Source organism: Mobula hypostoma, chromosome 13 (genome assembly GCF_963921235.1).
Source record: "Mobula hypostoma chromosome 13, sMobHyp1.1, whole genome shotgun sequence".
In the NCBI taxonomy this organism is placed as follows: domain Eukaryota; kingdom Metazoa; phylum Chordata; class Chondrichthyes; order Myliobatiformes; family Myliobatidae; genus Mobula; species Mobula hypostoma.
Genome location: NC_086109.1, coordinates 68,838,912 through 68,857,378, shown reverse-complemented (window position 1 = coordinate 68,857,378; position 18,467 = coordinate 68,838,912). Strand labels below are relative to the sequence as shown.

General features: G+C 41.9%; 1 protein-coding gene across 6 annotated transcripts in view; it reads right to left on the bottom strand.

Moving 5' to 3' along the window:
- The window catches only part of mctp2b (multiple C2 domains, transmembrane 2b), a 493,262-nt gene that overhangs the window by 222,998 nt on the left and 251,797 nt on the right, over positions 1–18,467 (bottom strand). For all 6 annotated transcript variants that reach the window (XM_063065909.1, XM_063065910.1, XM_063065907.1 and 3 more), the window contains 3 exons: positions 16,885–16,961; positions 14,265–14,376; positions 8,087–8,125 (listed from right to left, as the gene is read on the bottom strand). In XM_063065909.1, the coding sequence (XP_062921979.1) occupies positions 8,087–8,125; positions 14,265–14,376; positions 16,885–16,961 (228 nt within the window). The remainder of the gene's footprint in view (positions 1–8,086; positions 8,126–14,264; positions 14,377–16,884; positions 16,962–18,467) is intronic.

Here is an 18,467-nt window from a genome sequence, read left to right as displayed (position 1 = left end):
CATCCCTTTGAAAACCAACACCTTTCAATCTTACAGTATTATAAAAGACTCTGTCTTTCTATATTTTTCTTAATAAAGGAGGATGGCTTCACATGTTTCCATATTTTCTATTTGTCATGTTTGTACCCATTCACTTATCCTGTTCGTATCCTTCAAAAGCATCTCAACAACCTCATTACTACTAACACTGACACATAGCTTTACACTTGAAACCCTCTTCCAAATCATTGATATAAATTGTAATCAACTGGAGTCCCAACTCTGAATACGGCAGATCTCTGCTCCAAACCAAAAATGACATGTTCGTTCATTCACACTAGAGATTCTGCTGATGCTAACAACCTAGAGCAACACACACAAAATGTTGAAGAGGAATAAAGAGTGGATGTTTTGGGCCAAGACCCTTAATCAGGACATTTTGTTCATCTGTACTTTTATTTTCTCTGAAGTGTCTGGAGATGCTAATTGAATTGCATGATCAGGCCAATTAAGCCAATGGTTGGTCAATTCAATTAGATCATCATTCTGTTCAACATTCAAACTTCTATAGATGCGTGGTGGACAGTGTGCTAACCGACTGCAGTGCAGCCTAGTATGGCAACACCAATTCCTTTCAGCAGAAAATTCTACAAAAGGTATGGTTTCAGCTCAGTACATCACAAGTAAAGACCTCCCAACCATTGAGCATGTCTACATGAAACATTACAGTAGAAAGGCAGCGTCCATCATCAAAGATCGTCACCACATGCTCTTTTCTTGCTACTGCCATCAGGCTGAAGGTACAACTGCCTCAGAACTTGCACCACCAGATTCAAGAACAGTTACTAAGTTACTATCCTTCACCCAACAGGCTCTTGAACAAAAGGGAAAAACTACACTCATTCTTCTTCAGGTGTTCCCACAGCTGACGGTCTCATGTTAAGGAGTCTTTATCTTGTTATTTATTGCTATTTATTTATATTTGTATTTGCACAGTTTGTTGTTCATTGATCCTGCTTACAGTTGCTGTTCTATAGATTTGCTAAGTGTGCCAGCAGCAAAAAAAAATCTCAGAGATTGTATGTGATTACATGTATGTAATCCGATAACAGATTCTACTTCGAACTTTCAATTTTGTTCATAATCACATGAGACAGTTTAGTCCACAAACCACGTTTCTCCCAGGATCTTTACACACAAGCTGTACCCCGAAAAAGAACCCCATCCAATAACCAAATGCGTGTTGTTGCCATTTCTACCCAGTATGAGCAGAGCAGACAATCGCTCACCGGAGTCTTGTGTCAGGGTGATTACTGTCCGGATATCACATAATTGCAACACATACAGTATACGAGGTGGCCACACATGCAAAAAAAATGCTGGAGGAACTCAGCAGGCCAGGCAGTATCTATGGAAAAGAATACAGTCGACGTTTCGGGCCGAGACCCTTCATGAGGGCTGGAGAAAAAAAAGATGAGGAGTCAGCGTAAGGTGGTGGGGGGGCAAAATCAGAAGTTCAAGAAACCACTGTTCATGCCATCAGGCTGGAGGGTGCCCAGACGGAATATAAGGTGGTGTTCTTCCAACCTGAGTGTGGCTTCATCGTGACAGTAGAGGAGGTCATGGACTGACATGTCGGAATGGGAAGAGGAAGTGGAACTAAAATGGGTGGCCACTGGGAGATCCTGCTGTTTCTGGTGGACACAGCATAGGTGCTTGGCGAAGTGTTCTCCCAATTTACATCTATCTATGAGGTGGCCATCGCAAATTGAGAACTCAAGGTAAGTGGAGGAGACCAGGCAATTCATTGGATATTTCTTTTTCATGTTGTGCAACACCGCACTACAAAGGAATTGGAAATTGCAAATCCATAAAGCTATGCTTCTAAAGTATTATGTGAGTGTGAAAGGTAATTGAATTCTAATAAAATTAACCAACAACTTGCATTGGCAAAAACACAAAAGATTCTTGGAAATCTTGAGCAACACACACAAAATGCTGGAGCAATTCAACAAGACAGGCAGCATCTACGGAGGGAAATAAGCAGTTGACATTTCAGGCCAAAACCCTTCATCACGACTCGCTTTTGTATGCTGTAAAATATCTCAAGGTGTGTCTCACTGAAATTCAACACTAAGCCAAGCAAGAAAATAACAAGACACTCGTTCAAATGAGGAAGATCAAAAGAGTTGCTGAAATTGATTCTCATTCTAATGTTGTTCAGTGCTTTCGCAGTTTCCAGGGCTGCAGGTTAACTCAGCAATGCCCATGCAAACCTCCATAAAAACCAAAGCCTCAACACCTGGACTCCACTCATAACATTATTAATACTAATCAGCACAGCTTCTGATTAAATGGTACCTTTATTGACAATGTGTACTGATATCTCTGTGCGAGCCTAGGAACTGGAATAAGGGATGCAAAGCGATCACACAGCTGCACAAGTTACTTAACCTGCACACCACACCAAGCAGGCTGCAGCATCTTTTCATTCAATCCTGTTAGAACAAAACCAACTCTTTGTCCAAATCTGTAACGCTTCCCATTAGAAGCAGAGCCATTTCTACAGGATTCAGCAGTCAACACAGATAGTTGGATAACAGAGAACATGTGCAGAACTATTCCCATGCACTACCAATGTTGCCAGCTAGAATGATTTGGGAATTCTGGAATCATTCTCATTCTGACTTGCAAAAGCAGTCATTAAGTGAAGGCACAACGTACTTCGTTAACTTATAAATTAGCATAATCCCCAGATACTTCAATGCCCTCGAACAGCCAGCAGAGAGCACAGTCCACTTGACAACATGTTTTTGGATTGTCAGAGTGTAGACTTTTGGGCCTGGTTTCTGCGATGCAAGCAAGGTGATTACTGAACTGATCGGGTTCTTTTCCAGGCCTCTGGGGACCAGCTGGAAGGGAAGTGCAATCTCAGAACTGCTGCAGAATTGCCAGCCCATCTTGGGAGGAGGTAGATTCAACAGGAATGCCAATGTTAATTTAACTAGTCACTGCTGCCAGTAGACAGCTTGGAGAATAAGAGGGAAGTGGAGTTTAGCAGCCGGTGATTTAGGATAACTGTGGGTTTACAAGAGCACCAGTCCCTTCACTGCCACCCTATTATGCATTACTGTTCCAGGTCAGATGGAGATGAATGGGACACCCCATGACCCCCTCCACCCCAACACTGTCTGCACAGGATTTACCATGGAGCTGCAATACATTATCCCGTACTGCAGCAGGTTGTGCTGCCCTCTCACAACTCAAGCAAACCAGGCTTGCATAGAGTTCTCTCTGTGACAACGTTTCCACTGGATACTCCAGCCTCCTCCCACGTCCCGAAGATACCTCCCGTGTAGGTGAATGGGGAAACAACGAGGGAGGATAGGATTGACCTGTAAACTGGCATAGACTTGATGGGCCAAATAGCCTACTTCCTACTTAGGTAGATATGAAGGAATGCTGGGAGAATTGGAGCCAAGGTGTGTGAGTCAAGGGGCAGGTTTGAGAGTACAGGGTTACAGAGTAACAGGGGCGGGGGGGGGGGCGGGATGTGACTGATAAAGCTAGAAAAGAATTGAAAGGCCAAATGGCTCCTTTCAATATCATCAGCATGTCAATATACAGCTGTATTACTGCCAACAAATCCCCCATCATCAACTTTCTGGGAAGCAAAACTGAACAGAAATTCAGCTGGACCAGACACATCTACACTACGGCTGCAGGGCCTTTTCAGAGGCTGGGTATCTCATAAGTTCCTCTCCTGTTATCCCATTGTCTTTCTGCCATAAAGAATTCACAAGTAAGGAGTTCACCAGAAAATAAGCGCCATCCAGAACAATGTGGACCATTGACAGCTACCTTGTCCACTTCCCTGACACCCTGAATATCCATTCCCTACACCAACAGCACATTGTGATGCAAGACACCTTGCAATCTGGGACTCACATGACTGGTTTCAGTCGTTTACAGAAATATGGGCTTTCATTGCTAATCCCTAATTACTCTTGCAGTCTCCGTCTTGTCAGGCCATCCCAATGGGTGATAAAGTCAGCCCTGTTGCTCAAGGTCTGAAATCACTGAGTAGTACAGCAGGTAACCCTCCTGAACAGACATTATCAAACCAGCTGGATTTCTAACCATTTTCCAATGGTTTCATAATCATCATTACCAACCATCCTTTCATGCCCCATGTTTTATTTAGTCTTATTAAAATTAACCAGTCTTGATGGAATTCAAAAACAGGTTTGACAGAGTAGCTGTTGGAACATTTTGACCAATGTGAGAGTCTTGGACATGGAAACAAGGGGCCAGTCATTTAAAACTGAAACATGTAGAAATTTCTTCTTGCAGAGGGTGGTGAATCTGTGCAATTAGCTGCTCTGGAAAATGGTGGACACTGGATCATGTGAAGTATTTAAAATGAAGGTAGATAAATATCTGATAGATAAAGCAATAGAGCAGTGAAAGAAGTGCATGGAGTAAAGCCAGATCTAACATACAGAGAGGCTTTGAGGAAAGAGAAGCAGAATAAACGGTGTAAAGACAGTAAGGTAGAAGGGCTGAAATGTGTGTACCTCAATGCAAGAAGCATCAGGAACAAAGGTGATGAACTGAGAGCTTGGATACATACATGGAATTATGATGTAGTGGCCATTACAGAAACTTGACTGGCACCAGGGCAGGAATGGATTCCCAATATTCCTGGATTTCAGTGCTTTAAAAGGGATAGAGAGGGGGGGAAAGGGGAGGAGGGGTGGCATTACTGGTCAGGGATACTATTACAGCTACAGAAAGGGTGGGTAATGTAGCAGGATCCTCTTTTGAGTCAATATGGGTGGAAGTCAGGAACAGGAAGGGAGCAGTTACTCTACTGGGGGTATTCTATAGGCCCCCTGGTAGCAGCAGAGATACAGAGGAGCAGATTGGGAGGCAGATTTTGGAAACGTGCAAAAATAACAGGGTTGTTATCATGGGTGACTTTAACTTCCCTAATATTGATTGGCACCTGATTAGTTCCAAGGGTTTAGATGGGGTAGAGTTGGTTAAGTGTGACCAGGACGGATTCCTGTCACAGTATGTGGACAGGCCGACCAGGGGGAATGCCATACTAGATCTAGTACTAAGTAATGAACTGGGTCAGGTCACAGATCTCTCAGTGGGTGAGCATCTAGGGGACAGTGACCACCGCTCCCTGGCCTTTAGCACTATCATGGAAAAGGATAGAATCAGAGAGGACAGGAAAATTTTTAATTGGGGAAAGGCAAATTATGAGGCTGTAAGGCTAGAACTTATGGGTGTGAATTGGGATGATGTTTTTGCAGGGAAATATACTATGGACATGTGGTTGATGTTCAGAGATCTCTTGCAGGATGTTAGGGATAAATTTGTCCCGGTGAGGAAAATAAAGAATGGTAGGGTGAAGGAATCATGGGTGACAAGTGAGGTGGAAAATCTAGTCAGGTGGAAGAAGGCAGCATACATGAGGTTTAGGAAGCAAGGATCAGATGGGTCTATTGAGGAATATAGGGAAGCAAGAAAGGAGCTTAAGAAGGGGCTGAGAAGAGCAAGAAAGGGGCATGAGAAGGCCTTGGCGAGCAGGGTAAAGGAAAACCAAGGCATTCTTCAATTATGTGAAGAAAAAAAGGATGACAGGAGTGAAGGTAGGACCAATTAGAGATAAAGGTGGGAAGATGTGCCTGGAGGCTGTGGAAGTGAGCGAGGTCCTTAATGAATACTCCTCTTCAGTATTCACCAATGAGAGGGAACTTGATGATGGTGAGGACAATATGAGTGAGGTTGATGTTCTGGAGCATGTTGATATTAAGGGAGAGGAGTTGGTGGAGTTGTTAAAATACATTAGGACAGATAAGTCCCCGGGGCCTGACGGAATATTCCCCAGGCTGCTCCACGAGGCGACAGAAGAGGTTGCTGAGACTCTGGCTAGGATCTTTATGTCCTCGTTGTCCACGGGAATGGTACCGGAGGATTGGAGGGAGGCGAATGTTGTCCCCTTGTTCAAAAAAGGTAGTAGGGATAGTCCAGGTAATTATAGACCAGTGAGACTTACGTCTGTGGTGGGAAAGCTGTTGGAAAAGATTCTTAGAGATAGGATCTGTAGGCATTTAGAGAATTCTGGTCTGATCAGGGACAGTCAGCATGGCTTTGTGCAGGGCAGATCGTGTCTAACAAGCCTGATAGAGTTCTTTGAGGAGGTGACCAGGCATATAGATGAGTGTAGTGCAGTGGATGTGATCTATATGGATTTTAGTAAGGCATTTGACAAGGTTCCACACGGTAGGCTTATTCAGAAAGTTAGAAGGCATGGGATCCAGGGAAGTTTGGCCAGGTGGATTCAGAATTGGCTTGCCTGCAGAAGGGAGAGGGTGGCAGAGGGAGGGAGTACATTCAGATTGGAGGATTGTGACGAGTGGTGTCCCACAAGGATCTGTTCTGGGACCTCTACTTTTCGTGATTTTCATTAACGACCTGGATGTGGGGGTAGAAGAGTGGGTTGGCAAGTTTGCAGATGACACAAAAGTTGGTGGTGTTGTAGACAGTGTAGAGGATTGTCAAATATTGCAGAGAGACATTGATAGGATGCAGGAGTGGGCTGAGAGGTGGCAGATGGAGCTCAACCCGGAGATGTGTGAGGTGGTACACTTTGGAAGGACAAACTCCAAGGCAGAGTACAAAGTAAATGGCAGGATACTTGGTAGTGTGGAGGAGCAGAGGGATCTGGGGGTACATGTCCACAGACCCCTGAAAGTTGCCTCACAGGTGGATAGGGTAGTTAAGAAAGCTTACGGGGTGTTAGCTTTCATAAGTCGAGGGATAGAGTTTAAGAGTCGCGATGTAATGATGCAGCTCTATAAAACTCTGGTTAGGCCGCACTTGGAGTACTGTGTCCAGTTCTGGTCGCCTCACTATAGGAAGGATGTGGAAGCATTGGAAAGGGTACAGAGGAGATTTACCAGGATGCTGCCTGGTTTAGAAAGTATGCATTATGACCAGAGATTAAGGGAGCTAGGGTTTTACTCTTTGGAGAGAAGGAGGATGAGAGGAGACATGATAGAGGTTTACAAGATAATAAGAGGAATAGATAAAGTGGATAGCCAGTGCCTCCTCCCCAGGGCACCACTGCTCAATACAAGAGGACATGGCTTTAAGGTAAGGGATGGGACGTTCAAGGGGGATATTAGAGGAAGGTTTTTTACTTGGAGAGTGGTTGGTGTGTGGAATGCACTGCCTGAGTCAGTGGTGGAGGCAGATACACTAGTGAAGCTTAAGAGACTACTAGACAGGTATATGGAGGAATTTAAGGTGGGGGCTTATATGAGAGGCAGGGTTTGAGGGTCAGCACAACATTGTGAGCCGAAGGGCCTGTACTGTGCTGTACTATTCTATGTTCTATGTTCTAAAGGAATAAAGGGATATGAAGAAACATGACAGAAGAGGATGTAAGGACAGTAAAGATAAGCCATGATCATATTAAATAGTGATCATCTACTCCTGCTCCAATTTTCTTGTGTTCTTTGATGCCAACTGAAGTGCAAGGTCAAGAATAAGGCAAGCTTCAATCAGGAACCCTTGGGTACAAGAGACTCAACCTTCAGAAGTTAGATGCAGTGAAATTGTATAACACAGAAAACACAAACACAATCCAGGGAATTAAACTTCCAGATAAATGTCCAACCATAATCATTGAACTGATGCGTAGGTACTACATCACCAACAGTTGAGAGAGGCTTTGTTGCTCATTTAGATCTAAAACACTAGTTTTGCAACAGTTTGAGACACAAGGACAACACATCTGTCTTGCGAAACTTGGAGAATTTATTTTTGGAATTATGTTTTCCAAGAAACTCAACACAACTGAAAGTCTCCTGAGAAAAACAACCATGCTGCAAGATAACCGACTGTAACTATTGCCGACTGTCATTTGTTGATGTTTTTGGTACAATGAACAACATAGTCTGGCCTCAAGGCCAGGATGGTAAGAAACAGAAAGATTTTACTCTCAAGAAACAAGTATATTAGTTCTTTATTTAAAAAATTTTGGATTAATGAAAGCATCAGCAAGTTGAATTGAAGAGCAAGTCATTACCTTTGTGGATGTTCCCCGCTTCTTCCTGACTTGATTAGGCTGTTGAGCAGAGGGGACACAGGTTGTCACAGGATGGAAGAGAAGGGTGATGGAAAGGAAAAATGAAATTTGACTGTTAATAACCAATTAGCCATTCCTGAAGGGATCTATCATACTTCAAAACACTGTTCATCAAAACATAACCATATTTACATAAATAATTCCCTAAAACATACATATTTCTTGTGCTCCTTTCACAAGTGAGCTCATCTCAAAGACTTTGTTCACAGACTGCAACGCACAAGTTGAAATGAGCTGGATATCAGCACCTAAGTCAGTTCACAGAGTTATTTCATCACCTCTGCTCAGAGAGACAATTTTACAAGTACATGCTTCAGCTTGTTCAGAGACTTCATCTTAGTTAGTTATATCTTATTCCAAAACTAAATTTTAATCACATCAGCACAAAGTTTCCTTATTTTCCTGGTGTTATTGTCAATACATTTATATCATCACGGAGTCCGCAGTCTATCTACAAAGCAATGATGCATTCATGTAGCCTTCCTGTTTAACATACCCTCTACATGTTTGAAAATACTCTTTTATGCAGCAGGACCATAGACTGTGGTCCTTTCCCACAAAGACTATATTAACTGCTGAAGCTTTGGTGTATCCCCTGGCATGTACTCCTACACCCAGGAATGTGTCCATTGACAGTAACCACTGATGGATGTCTCGTTGTTCTGGGAGACATACTATTTCCAGGCAGGCCAAAGTGTGCCTTTGATGATCTTCCCGTGGACGTTTGACCTGGACAGGGAGAACCTCAGAACATCATAATACTTGGTGTCTGCATACTTCAGTTCTACGCACATCTTAATGCAGTAACACACAAATGGCGATAGCAATGATGGATATAATTCCCTCCGTTCTATGGAGGATTGTGCAAGGCAAGGGGTTGGACACACTCCATTTTGGGTCTCCTGTTAAAATGGGAGTTGGCTTGGGTGACCACCACAGTGCAGAAGCCAGTCAGAGACCACACCATCACCTCATATAGCAACACTGAGAGCACTTGCCACCATCAAGAGGTAAACAGCCAAAGAACCCCAGATACTCTCCTGGGATCAGAAATGACCATGACACCTAGTTGACAGACTTGTTATAACACTGACTTGTATATCAATATCACAGTCAACTTAATACTTTTCCACAACCTGGCTTTCAGGATACAAAATTGGACTAATTAGGCAGGGGGATGTGAACTGGCGTGATAGGAGTTGGTATACAAGCCATTGCAGTGTGTCGTGAGGCTGTGAGGAAGGATAGCACAAAATTGCAGTCAAAGTGATGAGCTGAAGTGTAACATTGGAGCAAAATCAAAAAGAATGATGAATACAGGACTGAAGGTGCTGTATTTGAATGCACACAGTATACGGAATGAGCTGGATGATCTTGTAGTGCAGTTAGAGACTGACAGGTATGATGTGAGCATCACTGAGTCGTGGATGAAAGATCATAATTGAGAGCTTAATATCCAAGCATACAAAGTGTATCAAAAAGACAGGCATGAAGGCAGAGGGGGTGGAGTGGCTGTAATAGTAAAAAATGAAATCAAATGCTTCGGAAAAGGTGACAAAGGATCAGAAGATGCACAATCTTTATGGGTAGAGTTAAGAAACTAAGAAACTGCAAAGGTAAAAGTACCATGGTGGGAGATGTATACAGGTTCCTGAATGGTAGTCAGGACGTGGGATATAAATTACAACTACAACAGGAGATAAAAAGGCATGTAAAAAGGGCAAGGTTATGATAGTTATGGGGGTATTCAATATGCAGGTAAATTGGGAAAATCAGGTTGGTGTTGGATCCCAAGTGAGGGAATTTTTAGAATACCTGTGAGATAGCTTTTTAGGACAGCTTGTCTTTGAGCCTACTAGGCAAAAGCCAATTCTGGATTGGGTGTTTTTTAATGAACCGGATTTGATTAGGGAGTTTAAGGTAAAGAAACCCTTAGGAGAGTGTGATCATAATATGATGGAATTCATCCTGCAGTTTGTGAGGGAGAAGATAAGGTTAGATGTATCAGTATTACAGTGGAGTAAAGGGAATTACAGAGGCATGAGAGAAGAGCTGGCCAAATTTGACTGGAAATAAACACTCTGAGAGATGACGGTAGAACAGCAAAGGCTGGAGTTTTGGTGAGCAATTTGGAAGGCACAGGATAATACATCCCAAAGACTAAAAAGAAATTTTCTAAAGGGAGGATGAGGCAAACATGGCTGATAACAGAAGTTACAGAGAGCATAAAAGCAAAAGAGAGGCCATGTAATATTGAAAAAATTAATGGGAAGTTAGAGGGTTGGGAAGCTGTTGAAACCAACAGAGGGCAACTAAAGGGACAGAAAGCCATGCATCAAGATGTATTATTTTTGAAGCAGTAATGTCATTAAATTGCAAAAGTGATTTTAAGTGATACGAAATTGAGAATTATGTTGACAAGCAGAAATGAATGTTTGGAAATAAATATTATATTTAATTATATCCATACACTCAGATCTCGCTTAACGCTTCGGAGGTGGAGTGCTATGTAAATCACCACCATGCAGGGTCATTATAACATTACATAAATGGACGTGTGTGCCTGATACAAAGATATATGATATATTATTTTATGTATACACAGTAATCCATGGAGTAACAAAGACTCAAATGCGTCTAATCTTTACATCAATGAGGCAGCAACACATCGCAGCAGCAGCGGAGGGAAGCGGGTAGCGGTTACATCTTAGCGGAGGGACCAGGCTGTGGGTCTGCCTCTAACCTTGGTCTCTTCTTCAAGTAGGCATTAACATTTGATTGCCTTTTCTCAACTTTCCTCTCATAAAGCAGTTCTCGGTTAGTTGGGAATCATGTCAAGAACACCTCTTTCTGCCTCATTGCTTCGCTCCCAGTCAGGGTGATTATTGATGAACTGGTCCATAATTTGTGTGATTATGGTGGTGCTAGTGCTGATAAATTTTTTCATGAGGCTTCTTGCTGGTGCTTCCACTTCTCCATCCAGATTCACCCAGGATGCATTGCTCTACCAAATCTTGAAGCTCTTCACTATTACCATGAGAATGCAGTAACTCTTCAACATCCCCATCATTAACATCCTCTAATCACTGGCCAGTTCAACGATGTTTTGGATGACTGGTTCTGCTTGAAATCCTTGGCGTCATTGCATGCTTCTGGCCAAAGCTTCCACACTCCATTCATGCAGTTTGAAGTTACTTCATCCCAGGCTGCTCTGATATTGTCTACAGCTTTCATGACGTTGTAGTTTTTCCAAAATTGTCTGATGGATTGTTTGTCTTGACTTTTTGTTTCCTGTACAAGTTGCTCAAATGTGCGATGAAGCTAGTACGCTTTAAAATTCAAATTACTCCTTGATCCATTGGTTGGAGTAATGACGTGGTGTTGGTGAAAGGTAAACCACTTCTACAGGAATGCAGGTCCGAAGCATGTCAGGATTCTCAGGGTGGCCTGAGGCATCATCAAGCACCAGCAATGCTTTAGTTTCAAGATCATACTCCTCACAATACCACTTCACTGCTGGACAAAAATGTGAAACAAACCAATTTTGGAAAATATCAATTACCCTCAGGCTTTCTTGTTTGATTTCCAAATCACTGGCAGACTTGACTTTGAAATGCCCTTCATTGCTCATGGTGTTTCAGAGTGATACACAATCATAGGCTTTCACTTAAAGTCACCTTTAGCATTGCCTCCTAGCAAGAGAGTTAACTGGTCCTTATGTAGCCTTGAACCCAGATGCGTCCTTCTCGTTCAGGAGACGAAAGTATGAGAAGGCATTCTTTTCCAAAATAGGCCCGTTTCATCCACATTGAAGATAAACTCAGGAGGATAATCCTTTTCAATTTTGGCCTTCAGTATTGCAGGAAAATCTTGGGCTGCCTTGCTGTCTGCACTGGCCACTTCACCAGAGATACATGTGCTACGGAGGTTACTGCACTGTTTAAATCTATCAAACCAACCTCTGCTGGCTATGAATATTACCAACGTATCTTCTTCTTCTTGAATATGATTGAAGATGCTTCTTTACCATTATTGTCAGCTGGCTTAGGGGTATGATTCATTATGCTTGGTCATTTATCTACATATTTAGTCTACTTTCTATTTTTCAAGCAAATGGCTCTTTGAACGAGTCACCTTTGTTGATGATAACTTTGAGGTCATCATTGCAGAAGCTTTTATCTTGTCTGCATTTTTTATAATTGCTCAGATTATCAATGTATGCAATTTCAAAGAGGCGCCGACATCAACCTGACGCTCACCAGCTTCCAAACACCATATCACTTGTAGTTTCACATCCATGCAAAAGCTCTTCCTGGACTACTTAAATGTACTACCCTCACTGGACATTGCAGGCTGTTTTCCAGACATTCTGGGTGAAAAAAAAAATGGAATAAATTGGCAAGGGAGCAAAAACGCTTACACACACGGGGGAAGCAGAGCGTGATTGGCTGTAAGTGGTTCAGAGCGTATGTAAAATGCTCTCATTGGCCGATTAAATGTTTACTGTAATGGTGCCCGTTCTTGAGAAGTTTTAAGTGTTGCTTAGAATGAATTTTTGTCATTTTTAAAAATTTCAATAAAGAGCTGAATAACTGCATTGTTACAAATCAGCGCTACGTGGGGTCTAAGTGGAATTAAATATGGATCCAAGGAGATGGAACAAGTTCACTCTAAATGATGAAAAGCTGGTAGTAGCGGAGATCGAAAGTATGTGAAATGTCTCCACACATCAGGGGTTCCCAACCTTTTTTTTAATGCCATGAATCAATACTATTAAGCAAGGCATCCGTGGACACCAGGCTGGAAACTCCTGGCATACGTTGATTATTAAAACAAGGATATGCAGTAAGTTATCAAAATGAGGCCAGCTGGAGAACTAGACTATGTGGGTAGAAGGTAACTCCACAGAAAACACAGGAATGCAATGAATGGTCTGGCAACCACATCTGGGGAGGGTACTCTGGCCAGGGAAGTAGAGAAAATGAGAATGATACATAGACTTCAAGAGTTACTGCACAAGGAGAGGCTTCAGAAACTAGGATTGTGCTCCACTGTAGTTAAAAGCTTTCAAAATATTAATTGGAACTGATTGGGTAGATGGAGGCTCCTATTCCCCATGACTGGGGTATTTTGAATGAGGAAACAATCTGGAACTCAGGGACAAGCTTCTCAGAAGTGAAGGTATGAAACATCTCAGCAATCAAAGAACGGGAGAAATTTTCAACTCTTTTGCAAACAGCAATTTTGATAAGTTAATTAGTGACTTCATTAACAGAACCTATCACGACACAAAATGCTGGTGAAACTCAGCACGTCTGGAAACCTCTATGGAAAAGAGTGAACAGTTGACGTTTCTGGCCGAGCCCCTTCTTCAGGACTAAGAGGGAAAGGGAGAGATGCCTGAATTAAAAGGAGGGGGAGCATTCTTGGATTTAAAATATTTGAAAGGATATTGAAGAAATGTCTGTTGATGGAATTGGGTCACAGAGTGACCATCATCTCATTGAAAGGGTTAAACAGCTAATCTCTCTTCCCATGTTCCTTGTGTCCCCTCATTTAAATCCACTTACATCTGCAAGATGCTGAAACAAATGAAAATTAGGAGCATTCAAATTAAAATAATTTAAACAGTCCAGATCTTCAGGGAATAATGTCAATCAAATCTAATTCTATTTACACAGATTTCACTCAGCAGGAATCGAAGCATTATCGTACAGTACTTGGCTTCAACAGGGAAAGTTGTGGCTCTGAAACCAAGAACAACTGGTTTCTAACTGCAGGACGTCGGAAATTCTCTACTACGTTATACGCACAATTACACAATCTGGCACTTCCTTTGGAAAGCATCGAATTTCTGTGCATGACTAGCGACGACTGAGTTTACACCCCACATTGTGACAGTCTGTGATCACCATAATTGCCATTTTTCAAACTACTCAACAGTGTATTTCAAATAATACATTATTGCTACTTGACATATCTACCCAAGGCCACAAAATAAATCCTAGAATAGAATATCCGTATTAAAAAACACCTACAGTTAAATAAATAGCATGTTAGTCACCGAAAACAAAGACTTCAAGTAGCTCCTAACACAGTGAATGAACCTTCTACTCACTTTTTTGATGCTTTCTCTTGGCTTATTGATCAGCTTTATCTCCAGGACAATTTCCCCCATGTAGTCCTCCAAGCTATTAGGATCATCAAGCTGCAACTCCTTCTGCACGACACTAAAAGGGGAAAAAAAACACACACAAGTAAGAATATCTTCCAACATCCAAGTATTCCCTTGAATTACTGGAGCTAGTATTTCAGAAGTCAACATTCACAGCAACCAGATACCATGTTGAAAATTTAAATGTGAAAATAAGAAACATTTCAAAATTAGGGCATGTTTAAAAGGCCAATCCATCCATGGGGCTCCACATCTGCCCAGGAATGGAAATGCCTACAAAAAGTGGTGGATACAACCTAGTCCATCACAGAAAAAGCCTCCCCACCACTGAGCACATCGACAAGGAGTGCACCCACAAGAAAGCAGCATCCATCATCAAGGACCCCCACCTCCCAGGTCATACTTTCTTCTCGCTACTGCTATCGGGACGGATGTACAGGAACCTTAGGTCCCACACGACCAGGTACAGAAACAGTTACTACAACTATCAGGCTCCTGAACCAATGTGTTCAACTTCACTCACCTCAATACTGAACATAACCTATGGAGTCACTTTCAAGGACTCTGCAACTCATGCTCTCAGTATTGTTTATTTATTTATTTGTTTGTTATTTGTAGTTTTTGCATTTGAACAGTTCATCTTCTTTTTACGTTAGTTGCTTGTTAGTCTTTGTGTGCAGTTTTTCATCGATTCTATTGTATTTGATTGTTTTTCTGTAAATGCCCAGAAGAAAATGAGAATCAGGGTAGTATATGGTGGCATCTATGTACTTTGACAATAAATTTACTTTGAACTTTAAACTCTACAAGCGAAATAGATAACGATTGAATCAAACAGTGACAATTGCTAGGGGCTACAGAGACAAATGATCCACATTTGGACAAGCAAAGTGGATTTCAAAGTGGGGAAGGTTGGCTCAGGATATTGCACCTTAAAAACTGAAAGCACATGCCTTTCATGTTCTCACTCTCTCTCTTTCTCACTCTCTCTCTCTCTCGCTCTCACTCATGATGAACGGTAGGGCGGGGCGGCGGGGCAGGTAAACACTTGAGATGTCATTAATTCCTGATTGAGCACCATCATTTGATGGCCAACAGTTAAACAAAGCATAAATGTGCGGCTATTTCAAAGTTCAAAGTAAATTCTTTTATCAAAGTACAAAAATGTCACCATATACAACCCCGAAGTTCATTTTCTTGTGGGCATACTCAACAAGTCTATAGAATAATAACCATACCAGTATCAATGAAAGAACACCCCCCCCCCACCACCAAATCTGGAACGTGCAAGCAGAATGCAGAAGACAACAAACTGTGCAAATGCAAAATGAAGAAACAATAATATAAATAAATAAGCAATAAATACTGAGAACATAAAATGAGGAGTTCCTGAAAGTGTGTCTATTGGTTTTGGGAATATTTCAATGATGAGGCGAGTAAAATTGAATGAATGAGTGAAGGGAAGTTTCTCACTGATTTCTCATTACTACTCACTGATATCAGATTCACTATTAGTGGGCAAACAAGAATCTTGTCACAAACTTTACCAAGTTTCTACATGGAGTAAAAGCAAGTATTTCTTTTAAGAAGCAAAATTATCATAGACATGATGAGCCAAATAGTCTTTTCCTGTGTCCTGTATTCCACATCGTATCCAGTTCTGGTCATCCCATTACAGAAAGGATATGTAGACTTTAGAGAGGGTGCAAAGGAGGCTTGGTAGGATATGAGAGTATTTACTGTTGTAAGGAAAGATCGGACAAACTTGGAATTGTGCTCTTCGGGGCATCAGAAACAGAGAGGAGACCTGATGGATGTATATAAAATCATGGGAGTTGTAGATAGGGTAAATAGAGTTTTTCCTCAAGACTATAGATATCAAATACTAGAGGGCATAACTATAAGGTGGAGGGGTGTAGGGAGTATAAAGGAGATTTACGAGGCAAGTTTTGTTTTTACCACCAAGTGCTGAGTGGATAGAATGCCAGGGATGGTGGTGGTAGCAGATACAATAGGACATTTAGGCTAGTACATGAACAGGCAGGAAATGGATGAACATGGACCATATGCAGACAAATGAGGGCAGTATCATCCGGTATCATGATTAGTGCAGGCATTGTGAGCCAAGTGACTTAGTAGAATATAGAACTATAATATATTGTACTTGATAGAATATCTAGTTACATCTGTACCAAGCGCTTTCACTGTAGCTTTACGCAGGGTCTTCTAAAACTTTTGCTGAAATTGTGCCCAATAAAAGATCTTTATTAAAGCTCTAACATTGCTGTAAATCCAGTCTCCATTAGTTTATAATTTATCACCTTTAAATCCTCAAGGCTGTCAAACAATTGTGTGTTTTCAATAGCAGTTGGTCTCAGACGATAGCATCGGAGTACTTTGCATCTTATTTGTTAAGCCTCAATATGGTTTTTATAGCTCAGATACTGTTCTGTTCAATCATACAAGACTCATCAATCACTCGCTACATAAAGCCAAATTGTCTGTATTACTGTCTAGTGTACCGGTTAAATCAAAACACTAAGTATTGAATGTTATTACAGACCTGTTTATTTCAAGATCATTCAGACTGAGATACGCAGAGCCCATGAAATCATCTGTGGCCAAGTCTCGGTCATACACCTGTTCGCAGAGAGATCGTCTGATTGTTATCACAAATCACAAAGAGTTCACACAGAACAAAAAAGAGTATCTTTCTAACAAACTCTGGATACTACCTGCCTCAACAAGAATTAATGTCAGACCACACCTGGACCAAGTGGGGCGGGTGAAAAACGGAGGAGATACTCGAGGGCTAATGAGTCATACTCTAGGGTCAGGGCATGAGTTCTGACAAACGATGGGGAAGTGCTGATTTTATCAAGGTTTATAAATAGGAAACAGTGCATCTTGAATATCCTCTTAGAATAAGTAAATTAGGACCAAGTTTCAACAGAATAAAGCAGAACGTGAAAACTGATATGAGGTACTTCTCATGGAAAGAGGGAAATGTCATTATGAAGAGGGCTCTGGACAAGGGTGTGAGTCAGCTTGAGGGATGGGGTTGGGGGCGTCCTCAGCCAGAGGTAGTTGGTGCTCTTATGACCACATTAAAGCCAGCGATTATACATTTATTTTCCATAATCCAGTCTTTGGCAACATAGAAGGTCTCATTCATTATTAGCCTGACCTTGTACCCAAGGACAGCTCTGTTGAAACTTTCATGATTCCAAAAAGAACGTATCCATCAATCAACGCAGATTAGCATATGAGCAGCAATGGGAAAGTACAGAGCCATGCATGTGATGGGCAACCTTACACCCAAAATCAAAAGGATTAGCACAGATAGAGACTGATGGCAAAAGAGGAAACAAACAGTGGGGAGGTGAGGACAAAACCATCGCCAAGAACTCTTTCATAACACTAGAAGTAGCCCTATAATAGAGGAATCATTTTCTGTTACTCTCTGTCACCCTGGCAAGACAGCTCCAAAGGAACTTCCCCTCTACCCACACAAACATGAGGAGCTGTTCAAAGCATTAAGTGCCTCTGCTCCACACCCAAGTATTGCCCCTAAAGAAGAAATCCAACAGATCCCTATTTGGGAACTGAAAGAGCGATCAGTTCCTGTGCAGTTGCTACTTCGGAAGACTACCTATGCCATTTCCTGGAATCACAAACATTTCAGCACACCCTCAGACTGTGACAAAAATTGAGCATATTCGAGTGACATGAACACATTCACAGTAAATGCAAGGCTGCACAGGTTTGCTGGGAATCAACTTTGCACTGGAGCTGAAGGTACAGGGAGCAGTTTCGATGTGAAGTCTCAGCCTCCTCTCCCCACCCTGTCTCACTCCACTTCCAAACTGGCTCCAAAGGGAGGCTACACCAACAATACAAGTGATTCACTGAACCCAATGCCAACACTACAGCTTGCAAATGTAAGCTATTAAATCATGGTTAAGTTCTGCCCAACAGCTTGCTCTCATTTCTCCTCTTCCCTGCACACTTGGTTATCCTTTGATACAGCAAATGTGTAGGAATTGATGGCACTTCCAAATTCCAACCAGGAATCTACTGGATCTCCTTTTCATGGAAAACAGTTAGGCCTGGAGTAGTGGCACTTAATTAGTTGAACAACACCCC